At 47.9% G+C, this 12,634-nt stretch overlaps 1 protein-coding gene across 1 annotated transcript in view; it reads left to right on the top strand.

The window, feature by feature from the left end:
• LOC147109775 (rap guanine nucleotide exchange factor 2-like) overlaps positions 1 to 12,634 on the top strand; it is a 44,880-nt gene that overhangs the window by 17,102 nt on the left and 15,144 nt on the right. The window contains exons 3-4 of the mRNA XM_086002370.1: positions 4,015 to 4,255; positions 4,957 to 5,331. Of these exons, the coding sequence (XP_085858496.1) occupies positions 4,015 to 4,255; positions 4,957 to 5,331 (616 nt within the window). The remainder of the gene's footprint in view (positions 1 to 4,014; positions 4,256 to 4,956; positions 5,332 to 12,634) is intronic.

Here is a 12,634-nt window from a genome sequence, read left to right as displayed (position 1 = left end):
TCTGTACGGAATCATGGAATTAGCCCGTACGTTCTTAGGGCAAATGTCAATCACATTTGTGTCAATCACAGATAAGGCCATCTCTGATCACTTCCTTGTATCGCTCTCCACCCACATACCCCTTTCCCCTCCCAACCCTACTTCCTTCTGTGTCAGCCCCTGGAATAAGCTCTCTCCCAATTCACTTACAACTGCAATTTCAAAATCCCAACTGTCTAGTCTTTGGTCCTCCATTCACCATGACATTTCTGCAGCTACCGATCTGATCAACCATACCCCCAGCACCACCTTTGATGCCCTAATCCCCATTAAAACCATTACTCTCTCTCATCCTGGCCATTCCCCCTGGTATGGCCTGCATCTCCATTCCCTTAAGTCCAAGGGACGCAAACTTGAACAGATATGGCGAACAATTGGGTTAGCAATTCACCGCCAGATCTGGCCGGACCACATAAAGCACTAAAGGGTCCTGCTCTCATCTGCCAAAACTGCTCACTATTCCAGGATCATTCTGGGATTTAAAGATAATCCTGGCTTCTTCTCTCCACTACAAACCATCTTCTTAAACCATTCACCACCAGATCTGGCTGCACCACATAAAGCACTAAAGGGTCCTGCTCTCATCTGCCAAAACTGCTCACTATTCCAGGATCATTCTGGAATTTAAAGATAATCCTGGCTTCTTCTCTCCACTACAAACCATCTTCTTAAACCCCTCTCCCCGTCTCCTCCGCACTCACCTCCAACAAGAAGTGTGAGGAGCTCATGGACTTCTTTGTCACTAAGATTGAGACCATCTGATCAGCTGCCTCTGCCACTTCCCTCTCTTCCACTAGCCCACTGGGCCAAACTTTTTCTAAGGTTCCCCCCTGCACTAGCCCTGAACTCACATCTTTCTCCAGTTTCTCTCCGATCTCCCTTCATGCCCTCTCCGAGCTCATCTTGTCCATGCGACCCACTTAATGCTCCCTCGACCCTATTCCCACTGAACTGCTGACCACCCAACTTCCTTTCCTGGCTCCCATGTTAGCTGATATTGTTAACGGTTCTCTCTCCTCAGGTACTGTCCCCCTCTCCTTCAAATCTGCCGCCATCACCCCATCCCTCAGAAAACCAACCCTTGACTCGTCCGTCCTTGCAAACTACGCCCCATCTCCAACCTCCCTTTCCTCTCCAAAGTCCTTGAATGTGTTGTCGCCTCCCAAATCCATGCACATCTTTCACGGAACTCCATGTTTGAATCTCTCCAATCAGGTTTCTACCCCTGCCACAACACCGGAGTGGCTCTTATCAATGTCACAACTAACATCCTATGTGACTGTGACAATGGTAAACTACCCCTCCTCATCGTTCACTGCCCATCTGCAGCCTTTGACAAGGTTAACCACACCATCCTGCTCCAACGCCTCTCCACTCGCCTGGTTCCATCCTTATCTATTTAATCGTAGCCAGAGAATCACCTGCAATGGCTTCTCTTCCCGCTCCTGCACCGTTACCTCTGGTGTTGCCCAATGATCTATCCTTGACCCCCTCCTATTTCTCATTTACATGCTGCCCCTTGATGACATCAACTGAAAACACTACCTCAGTTTCCACTTGTACGCTGGCGACACCCAGCTCAACCTCAACAACACCTCTCTCCACCCCTCCACTGTCTCTAAGTTGTCAGACCGCTTCTCCGACATTCAGTACAGTATGAGCAAAAATTTCATCCAATTAAATATTGGGAAGACCGAAGCCATTGTATTCAGTCCCTGCCACAAACTTTGTTCCCTAGCCACTGACTCCATCCCTCTCCCCGACAACTGTCTGAGGCAGAACCAGTTCACAACCTTGTTGTCATATATGACCCCGACATGAGCTTCCGACCACATATCTGCACCATCACTAAGACCGCCTTTTTCCACCTTCAGTACGTCACCTGACTGTGCCCCACCTCAGCTCATCTGCTACTGAAACCCTCATCCATGCCTTTGTTACCTCTAGACTTGACTATTCCAACGCACTCCTTGCCGGCCTCCCACGTTCTACCCTCCGTAAACTTGAGGTCATCCAAAACTCTGCTGCCCATGTCCTGACTCGCACCAAGTCCCGTTCACCCATCACCCCTGTGCTCGCTGACGTACATTGGCTCCCGGTTAAGCAATAACTCGATTTTAAAATTCTTATCCTTGTTTTCAAATCCCTCCATGGCCTCGCCCCTCCCTATCTCTGTAACCTCCTCCAGCCCCGCAAGCCCCCGAGATATCTGCGCTCCTCAAATTCTGGCACCTTGAGCATCCCTGATTTTAATCGCCCAACTATTGGTGGCCGTGCCTTCAGCTGTCAAGGCCCTAAGTTCTGTAATTCCCTCCTTAAACCTCGCCGCCTCTCTACCTCTCTTTCCTCCTTGAAGACGCTCCTTAAAACCTACCTCTTTAACCAAGCTTTTGGTTATCTGCCCTAACATCTCCTTATGTGGCTCGAAGTCAAGTTTTGGATTTTTAACACTCCTGAGAAGCGCCTTGGGACGCTTTACTATGTTAAAGGTGCGATATAAATACATGTTGTTGAATGTGACTTCATCTCTGCTGCTTGTTATTTTACAAACTTTTTCTGCTTTGTTATCCTTCATCTTCACGAGTGTATATCAAATTTAAATTTAGTGAGAAAATTGCTATTACCTCCTTAAAATTAGATGATTTCTCCAGAGTAATTAAAAATGAGTTTTACTAAATGCAGACCAGAATGTACATGATGCTAAAACTGCAGGAAGGTAGCATAGACAATATGGCTTTTAAAAAAAAAAAAGTCTAGTACCAAATTTTAGATGACCAACAAAGGTTACTTTAACAGCCCAGATTTTGAGGTCAACAGCGAAGGAACGGCGCTTGCCGTTCATTACACTTACAGCTGCCCACAGACTTTTCATGGGCTTTTGAGTGGCAACTTACGGTTACTCGAGATCCTTTTCAATATGGTGCCTTCTAGCGGGGATCTGTAGTGCGTGTAAGTAGAGCAAGCAACAGTGTGTCTCTTCATCCAATCGGATTGAAGAATCCTCGCCGAGACACGCAGACTAAACCAGGAAGTATAAATTAGAAGATTCAATATAAAATCATGTACAGAAAGTGAAACAAAGTGAGGGAAAGAGAGATGGGATTGAGAGAGAAAGATAAAAAAGACAGAAGGAAAAAGTTTTTTTTTTAAATTCTAAAATCTGATGGAATGAGACTCTACACTTGTAAAAGTACGTTTTCAGTGCCAGAGAGGTTGTTCAGCAGTAACTAAGATTTATCATGCTGTTAAAATTTTACTTGCACCTGAATGCACAGGCCCTGACTCTTTCTGGCAGGTTTAGTGGGTAACTGGTGGGCACATATGGAAACTTCATGCCCTTCATGTATTTTAATGCCGAATCTATCTGCGAGGTACTGGTGTAGTGAAGCTTGTGGAGGAGTAGAGCAAATCGAACAGCAGCTTCTGGATTTCTGCATTTAATTGCGCATGTGTCGATGCCAGAACTTGCTGTCCGATTTACTCCATCATAGCGGTGAACGCTGATAGTCTTAATGGAAAATCCGGGCCATTATGTATTGGAAATTGGATCTTTAAGAAAATAATTTTATGTAAAGAATGGGTTTACAAAAATAAATTGTTCTGTTGCTAACAAAAAATCGTCTATAACAACATATTTTTATTTGCAGCAATATAGTCAGATATAGAAGTAGCACCTAAATGATGCATTCATTATTGAAGGTTATCAGCATCTGAATACAGTTCAGATGGAATATTCAGCCCCATTACCTCACTGTGCCATTAACTGACAAACTGATGTAGTCTTTGTCCTGTTTGTAACTGCGTACTAATGAACAAAAAGAAAATAATATTGTTGTATAATATAGTGTGGGGCAGGCTTGATAAACCAGCTGGTCTTTTCCTGCCCGTTGATTGCACATGTTTGTATAATAATCTTAATAAAGCGGTCTTTCTTTATGCTTCTCACATATTCAGTTTATTTTGTTTTTCGAACAGAGCTACCAGATCAAGTATTAAGAGTTTTCAAGGCAGACCAACAAAGTTGCTACATAATGATCAGCAGAGATACCGCCGCAAAGGAAGTGGTAATTCAGGCACTTCGAGAATTTGCAATGACTGCTGCTCCTGAATCATACTCGCTATGTGAAGTCTCCGTTACTCCTGAAGGTGTTATCAAGCAAAAACGACTTCCGGATCAGCTATCAAAGCTCGCCGACCGAATCCAACTTAGTGGCAGGTAAGGATGACTAAAATGCCAGAATCAATGTTCCTGCAAGGAAACCAATTAAAATAAACTATTATTTACGTTGGATTTGGATGGGGAAACACCAAGTTTGAAGATATATTTAGAGCATTATCTATAGGTGTAATGCATACAAGCATAGCAGCATGTCAACCTCTGAATTATTTTTTGTCTCATTTTGTAAAGTGTTCTTTTCCCCCTCCGATTGCTCCCAACCCAATGTTCCCAGTCCTCTTTTCAGGGGCTGGCCACTGGGAGGTGCATAGAGGCACCAGAGTTCATTTACTGCTTGATGTTTTTTTCAGGGCCTGCCCCTCATGGAATTCAAACTCAGTTTGGCAAATCATCAAGAAGAAGGTTGCAGACATCAGGCAAGCTGTTGCTGCCGATGTTGCATAAGAAAATGTATGGCTGCAAATCCAGTTTGAGGATAGCATAGTGGGTGATGTGAGAGATTTCTAAAAAGTTGTGAGAATGTTAGAGCATCATAGGAAGTTCTGTTTCTGCTCGACTATTGATCTGAATGCAGTGCAAAAAAAGTTGGGACGGGGAGGATGACAGTTAATTGCTAGCTGGTATAAAATAAATTGAAAAGAGAAACGATTTACACACCTGGAATAAGTCTGATCAAAGTGTTGTTGCTGTATTGTTTTCCTTTCAGTTAATGTAACGTTGATTATTTTTGCCTCCCTAAGGTACTACCTGAAGAACAACATGGAGACAGGGATACTCTGCTCAGATAAAGATGCTCAGGAATTGCTCCGGAAGAGTCATATCATGCTGCTACAACGAAGCACTATTGAAGTTGCCACCCAGCTCTCCATGAGAAACTTTGAACTATTTTGTAACATTGAACCCACAGAGTACATAGGTGACTTGTTCAAACTTAAGTCAGAAACTGAATGTGTCAATCTGAAGAAATTTGAGAACATTATCAATCAGGAAACATTTTGGGTTGCAACAGAGATTCTTCGAGAACCAAACCAACTGAAAAGGATGAAGATAATTAAACACTTTATCAAGATGGCACTGCGCTGCAAGAACTTTAACTCCATGTTTGCAATTATCAGGTAAAAAATATATATACCAGTAAGAGAAACTTTTACTTCTAAAAAATGTTTTTTTTTTAAATCACGTTTAATTCTTGTATTCACAGAACAGAATCACAGATACCCCACAGTGCAGATAGAGGCCATTTCGGCCCATCGAGCCTGCACCGACACATATCCCACCCGATCCCCGTAACCCCTACACCAACACATATCCCACCCTATCTCCGTAACCCCACGTATTTAGTCCCCCTAACACTAAGGGTCAATTTATCATAGCCAATCAACCTAACACGCACATCTTTGTAGGAAGGACTAAACTCTGATAATGGTACAAGTTTCTAATCACCTTTTGCTGTAAATAGAATGCAAGTAGCATAAATGTTCGATTTTAGTACACAATCCAACTCTATCATTAAGTTCAGCGAAAATGTACCCCTACCCAAACTACCTTTGGGTTTAGAGCTGTTAACTAAGGCCCAGAAATTCGAGTAGGCCGAAAACGTGCCGGTAACCGCGCAGGCCAAAGCTAATGGCCGCCCGCTGAAAGAACGCAGACAGGTATTTTGGTGCTGCCTGCTAATTGACATGAGCAGAGTGGAGAAGCTGTTGTGCAATGTGCTCTTTCTGGCGCTAACCTCAGCAGGAGGCTGAAGATCGCGTCTGAAGGATCGGTGCGGGGTTTTGACTGCTCCTGGGTTTTGCTATTGAGTCTGCTGATGGTGCTGGAGAGGGATGGTGATGCACCAGCTTGCAGCTAGCAGTGACAATGCACTAGCCTGCATACCACATAGGTGATTCACTCCCTGGTGAGTGGGTCTTATAGCACAGGCTCAGATCTGGAGTGACTGTGACTGGAAACACCACATAAAGACTGTGATACAGATGTCCTTAAATCGTTGCATGAGGCATCAATGGAAATAAATTTTAAAATGGGGAACATGAACTCTTGGTCAGGAGTTTACTGGTGTAAATAGTGCAGAAGAGAGTTCAATTAAATTTTTAACAACAGCAGACTTTTGAGAAACTCTTGGTGAGAATATGCTGTCAAGCTTTTTAAAAGCAGACTTCCAAACTTTGCATCTCATTTTATCAGTTCCTACACTAGAAAAACCCAGGCCTAGAAATTCAGTTGCGTTCGCCAGCCGCTAACGCCATAAGAGGGGGAGATTTCCAGCGCTAGGCACTTAGCGCCCGGGCGCAGAACGATCTGCGCCTACGCCCAACTTCAGTTGACATTTAGCGCCGGCGCAAAGTGTTTGCGCCCGCACAGCTGCACGCGCAGCTTATGACGTCATTTCGTCGTGCAACGCTGTTTGTGCGCCCCAAACCGGAAATTCAGTGGCGCCCGCCCAATGTGGGCGTGGCGCTGTTAAGAACTGTGAAGTGGAGCGCAACAGAGGCCCTGTGGGCCTCGGGGAGCGCTAATTAAAGGGCACTTACACTGACCTATAAAGCCCAGCCATTTTGCTGCAATGACTTTAGTGCTTTGGATTTCTGGACAGAGACCAAGGAACAGAGCTTACTGATTTGGGACAACATAGGAGAGGTATTTTTGGCTTCTGGCCAGAGCTTGGAAATTTGAATGATTGTGATTTCACTGTTTGCAAGTTTATTATGGGGGCTGTATGGGGTTCCAACCCTCAGTTCCAGCATTATGTGCGAAGGGCTCGCAGACGCTGTGTGAGAGGGCCAGCCATGCCTAGACGCAGAGGGGCCATCAGGCGTCGGCAACGTAGGCCTTACCCACTCAGGGAATACCGGCAGCAGGTGTCCTATCTCACCATGACTGCCGCGCATTGTGTTAAGAGGCTGCGCTTCAGAAGGGAGGTGGTTGCAGAGATCTGCCAGCTGCTTCACAGAGATCTGCGTCCACAGCTGATGTGCAGGACGTCTCTCTCGGTGGAAGTGAAGGTCACGGTGGCTCTGAACTTTTATGCAAGCGGCTCCTTCCAAGCCGCTGCTGGGGACATAGCGAACATCTCCCAGTTCGCCGCGCATCGCTGCAACCGGCAGGTCACCGATGCCCTTTTCGCGAGGAGACACCAATTCATCTCCTTCCCCATGACCCTAGAGAGGCAGGAGCAGCATGCAGTCGGATTTGGCAGGATCGCGGACTTCCCCATGGTGCAGGGCGCCATTGACTGCACGCATGTGGCTATGCGGGCACCTATCGACAATGCCGAGGATTACCGCAACCGGAAGGGCTACCATTCCCTCAATGTACAGCTGGTGTGTGACCACAGGCAGCGCATCCTAGCTGTCAATGCCCGCTTTCCAGGAAGCAGCCACGATGCATTTATCCTGCGCCAGACTACTGTGGCTGACATGTTCGAGGCACAGCCTCCACCAAGGGGATGGCTTATTGGGGACAAGGGCTACCCTTTGTGTACATGGCTCATGACCCCGCTCCGCGCGCCCAGGACCCCTGCGGAGGAGGCATACAACGAAAGCCATCAAGCCACAAGGAACATCATAGAGCAAACGATTGGCGTCCTCAAGCAACGGTTCCGCTGCCTGGATCGCTCCGGCGGATCTCTACAGTATTCGCCGGATAGAGTCTCCCAGTTCGTTGTCGTTTGCTGCATGCTGCACAACCTGGCTATCCGCAGGACTCAGGCACTGCCACCTGACGTCGCACCACCACCTCGGGAGGACGCGCAGGAGGACCATGAGGAGGAGGAGTACCAGCCCAGGAGGGAGCCACAAGGTCCAAGGGCCGTCCGCCGGCGGCTTATTGAACGACACTTCTAGGCCCCCTGTCAGGGAATGGATTGTGGCAATGAACGCACCTGAATGCAGCCGCTCCGCAAGCCCTCAGCCGCTTAACGCAACAACCACTGGAAACATGACACCTGGACAAGCTGAATAAATAAAAAGCTTTATTTAACAAACTCAGGGCCCTTCCCACATGAAACAGAAAAACAGACAAGACCCCCAAAAAACAGTCGCAAAAATATCTCACTCCCACAACCTGGGGAGGAATAACAAAACTTGCCCATCCAATTGGCCTTCATCCTCGGCCTTACCAAAAGAAGCCCCCCCCACAACACAAACACCCCCATATAAAAAAAACCGTTGCCAACACACTCTACTGGGTGTGCCGAGAGGGCGAGTCCTTGTGCAGCCTTGTGCGGCCCCTGCCCGACCTGTTGCTCCGCCTCAACCTGGGCCCTGTGGGTGTTGCAAGGCTGGGGGAAGGCTCCTGAGGGGCAGAATGCGTGACGGCAGATGCCCTTGGGGGTCGGCCTAGACGAGGTCCGGCCCTGGAGGGGCCGGCTGCTGACTGCTGCGGCTGTGGCTGGGCAGCATCAGTGTCTGCAGCAGCTCGTCGCACCTTGGCTGGGGGAGTTGCAGTGGCGGCTGCAGCAATGGGGGCAAGCTGGCTGATGCCAGGCGCTCGCTGGTCGCCAGAGACACTGGCACTCGGCCGGGCTGGCAGTGCAGCAAGCGCAGCAATCTGGTGGAGGCCAGACCGCTGTGCTGCAGCAGGGCGGCGGGTGCCCTGGCGATGCTTCCGCGACACAGCGAGTGTGGCAGAAGTGAGTGCCCGAACTGCCGTGGTCTGTGCCCGCATCAGATCAGTGAGTGTCTGCACGGCACCACTCATGAACTCGCGACTCGCGTCCTGCGCTGCTGCGAGTTGATGGACACCCCTGTCCTGTGCTGCCGCGAGTTGGTCGACACCCCTGGCCTGTGCTGCCGCGAGTTGTTCGACACCCCTGGCCTGTGCTGCCGCGAGTTGGTCGACACCCCTGGCCTGCGAGTCCCCAAAAGCGGCCACACTATGAGCCAGGGACTCAATGGCCTGAGGCAACTGTCCCACAACCCCCATGAACTCCTTGTGGCGGCGCTCAGAATCCGCGGACATTTCATCTAGGAGGCGCACCTCCTGGGCGAGGACCGTCTCCGGACTGGAGGCCGGACTCTCCCTCTGGGGAGAAGGCCGCCGTTCTGCCCGACCCTTCCCACGTGCCTGGACGCCACTGGGCCCAGGAGCTACACCCCCCCTGCAGCACTTCCCCCTGGCTCTCCTCCAGGCAAGACGTCTCCCCTCCATTGCCATCCCCTGGCGCGGATGAGGCTTCCCCCGATGTGCCGCCTTCCTGTTGGTCCTCGTCGTCCTCCTCTTCCGAGGGACTGGCACTCTCAGCTTCAAGGACCTCCTCCTCACCAGCTGAAAGCAGGAAGGCACAAGAGTAGCTTTAGAGTGAGGACAGGGCATCAGCGAGGGAGGCATGAGTGTTGGCATTCAGCGCATTGGTCGGACAGTGGCAAAGGATGTAGATGTGATGCGCTAGGGGAACGAGAGAGGTCCAAACGGTCATGTCCTTACCATTGGGTCGCAGCACAGGGTCGGCATCTCCAATGGCAACAGGGCCAACCACCCGGCCACGCATGAGTCGAGCCACGCTCTCCTCCAGCTCACTGAGCTCCTGGAACTGGGCACGGCCTCCCCCGGTGACATTCTGGCTCTTCAAATTCCGGGCCATCTTGGCCTGCAAGAGAAAGGATGGCCTCTAAGTACATTGTGGTGGCCTGTTGTTGTGTGCACTGCCTCCCATGGTGGAATAGCTTGGCCAGTGTGTTAAGTGCAGAAAGTGCTATTGAGGATCATGCCAGTGCCATAGCTGCGGGAGGAGGGCTGGCCATTAGGCCTTTGAGGTCCCTTTGCCCATAATGTGAGGTGCACATGCAAGGATGAGGAGGACACTGGAAAGGGTACTCACCTTGACCATCCGAGTGAGGTCGTTGTACTTCTTGCGGCATTGGTCACCAGTCCTGGGGACATCGCTGTTGACTGACACCCTGTGGGCGATTTTCCTCCAGGCTCTCCTGTACTGCCTCCTGGGAGCCTTCTTGCCACTGTCCGGGCACAAGATCTCTTTGTACCTTTCCAACCCCCTAACCAGCACCCTCAAAGCATGCTGGGAGAAGCGCTGCGCTCGTTCACGGGCCTTCTCCATGGCTTCAGGCGCTATTTGGGTCCACCAGCAGTGTTCAGGCCTAGCTGCAGGGCTCCACTAACCAGGGCGTGGCTGCAGACCAAGTCAACCCTTCCCCCTTTAAGAGCTGGCCGGCGCCAGGGTGTCTGCTGTCAATCAAAACATGACCGCACCTGCGCTGCGCCCAGCCTCGGCGTTATCAGTCCGCACCGCCGGCTTAGCGCTTAAAGATAGGAGTGCAACGCCAGTTTCAGCGCTCGCCCAAACTCTTGGCCAAATCTACTGAATTTCGGCGAAGTGACCTGCACTTTCCGGCGGGCGCTAACTTTAGCGACCGCCCGACTTTACCGCCCCAAAAGTGGCTATACTGAATTTCTAGGCCCCAATGTTTAAAATTTAAGGAAATGCAGCTTTGATTTTTCTTGATATTATTACAATTGTAGTACAGTAGAGTTTATTTTAAAAGTATTTATCTCCGATACTGTTTGACTGACATGGGGGGAGATTTGATGCATCTCATTGGAAGCAATTTTCACTCCAATAGCGCTGCATAGTTAACAGTTATCCAGCAGCAGCTGTTTACTGTATGGATTGTAGCACACAGCTGCTTTCTCCCGCCTCTACTCGCTGTCAACGTCTTCACGCACTGGCGTGCTTTGGAGAGGGCTGTAAGAAGAGTGGCAAGCTCCAAAATGAATAGCGTGCGTCAATTCAGTGTTGCACGGCAATTGACGTCACAGTTCCGCTAATTAAAATACTTGCCTGAGCACAGGCAACGGCAGTGCTGCTGACCTGCTGAAAATGGCATCCGCCGTGGGATCCGCCAGAAGTGGGGTGGCCGCCAATTTTTTCAACAAAACAGGCCTTAACGGCCAGCGCTAACACCTGCAATTTCTAGGCTTAAGTATTCAGCCATGTGGCATTGCAATATCTGTCAACAGAGAAGCTTAAGATGGTTGAAATATGGTGAGGTGTATGGCAATAGGTACTTTGGAGACAAGTTCAACAGCAACAGCACAACAACTTGCATTTATATAGCAGCTTTAATATAGAAAAACATCCCAGGGTATAAAACTGAGCGAAGGCTTCATTGGCTTGAACTGAAAACCGTAACAGTCTCAAAGTAGCACTTAATGAGGTGGGTGTTGAGCTGGAGCACAAGGCCTCTTTGTACCGTATTCAGAACACTAACATTTTTCTCTAAAGCCCTTTTTAGTGTTTTACTGGCATGTATGAATGTTTATTTTCAATTTCACCAGGTACTTTGTGTGATAATTTGTAAACCTTGCAAGGCTTTATTGAATTTAATGGGCAGCAGATTATGAAAGGACAGTGGAATGGTGCAGTTGGCCCAGTAAAGAACCAACTAATACAACTATAAGGATGGAAACAAGAGCAGAAGGGGATTAGGGAGAATGTAAAAATGATGGCGAGAGAGGTAGCAAATGGAAAATGAGCCATGCTTGATAGATGACTCAGGCTGAAATTAAACATCTACTACACGCTACCACAACACAAAAGCAAAGCACTGCGGGTGCTGGAAATCTGAAGTAAAAACAGAAAATGTTGGAAATACTCAGCAGGTCAGGCAGCAGCATCAACATCTACCTCTGCACATATGTAGGAGAAGCCTGCAGAGAGAGCTGTAAATTTAAAATACCTTCTTTTGTAGTTCACTTTGCCACGCTGGGATCCTTGAACCACAACACAGTGCTAGGAGCACTTGCATAAAAATGAATTTTCATCAAAATTGTATTATGTAGAAGTTGCAACCGAAATCTATCGTTATTCTGTGTGTTGTGTTAAAAAAAATGAATCATATGTTAGTGGAAATATCACAGAAGATGGAAAGACGTTGCGGTACTGTAGACTTTAATAGCAGTCCTATATTGGTTTGAAATTACTCTGTTGACAAAAATTTAAATGCATCACTATCCTTTCCAAATGACTCTAATGTGAAGCTTGACCTGATGAGTATCATATTTCCCTTCAAATGATGACTTACTAGAGTAATCTGAAGGAGTTGTAATTCTTCACTTACAAAGCTGTAGTAAAGCTTGATTCGGCAAATGTGTTTCTTTCTATTGGAAATGGAACAATGGCAATGATGAGCTTCTAAATGGAGGGACACAAATGTATCCTTTGCTTTTACTATTGTAAGAAAAGGGAATTAGTGTTAAATAGAGCATTTTCAAATGTGAAATGTTACGCCTTTTTATAAGTTTCAAAATTGTATTGAAAAGTAACAAAAGCTGAAAAACATTAAAAAAAACAAGATTTATTGTTAACACTAAAAGTTGTTCAAGTGCATATTGTGCAAAGGTTGCAACCCTACTTAAGGATGTTTAGTGTACAAAATTTTAATGAGTTATATAAAT

This window comes from Somniosus microcephalus, chromosome 12 (assembly GCF_052327205.1).
Source record: "Somniosus microcephalus isolate GS21.2 chromosome 12, FLI_Smic_1.0, whole genome shotgun sequence".
NCBI classification, from domain to species: domain Eukaryota; kingdom Metazoa; phylum Chordata; class Chondrichthyes; order Squaliformes; family Somniosidae; genus Somniosus; species Somniosus microcephalus.
Note: the sequence above shows the minus strand (reverse complement) of the source record. Positions and strands in the feature narration are given on the sequence as shown.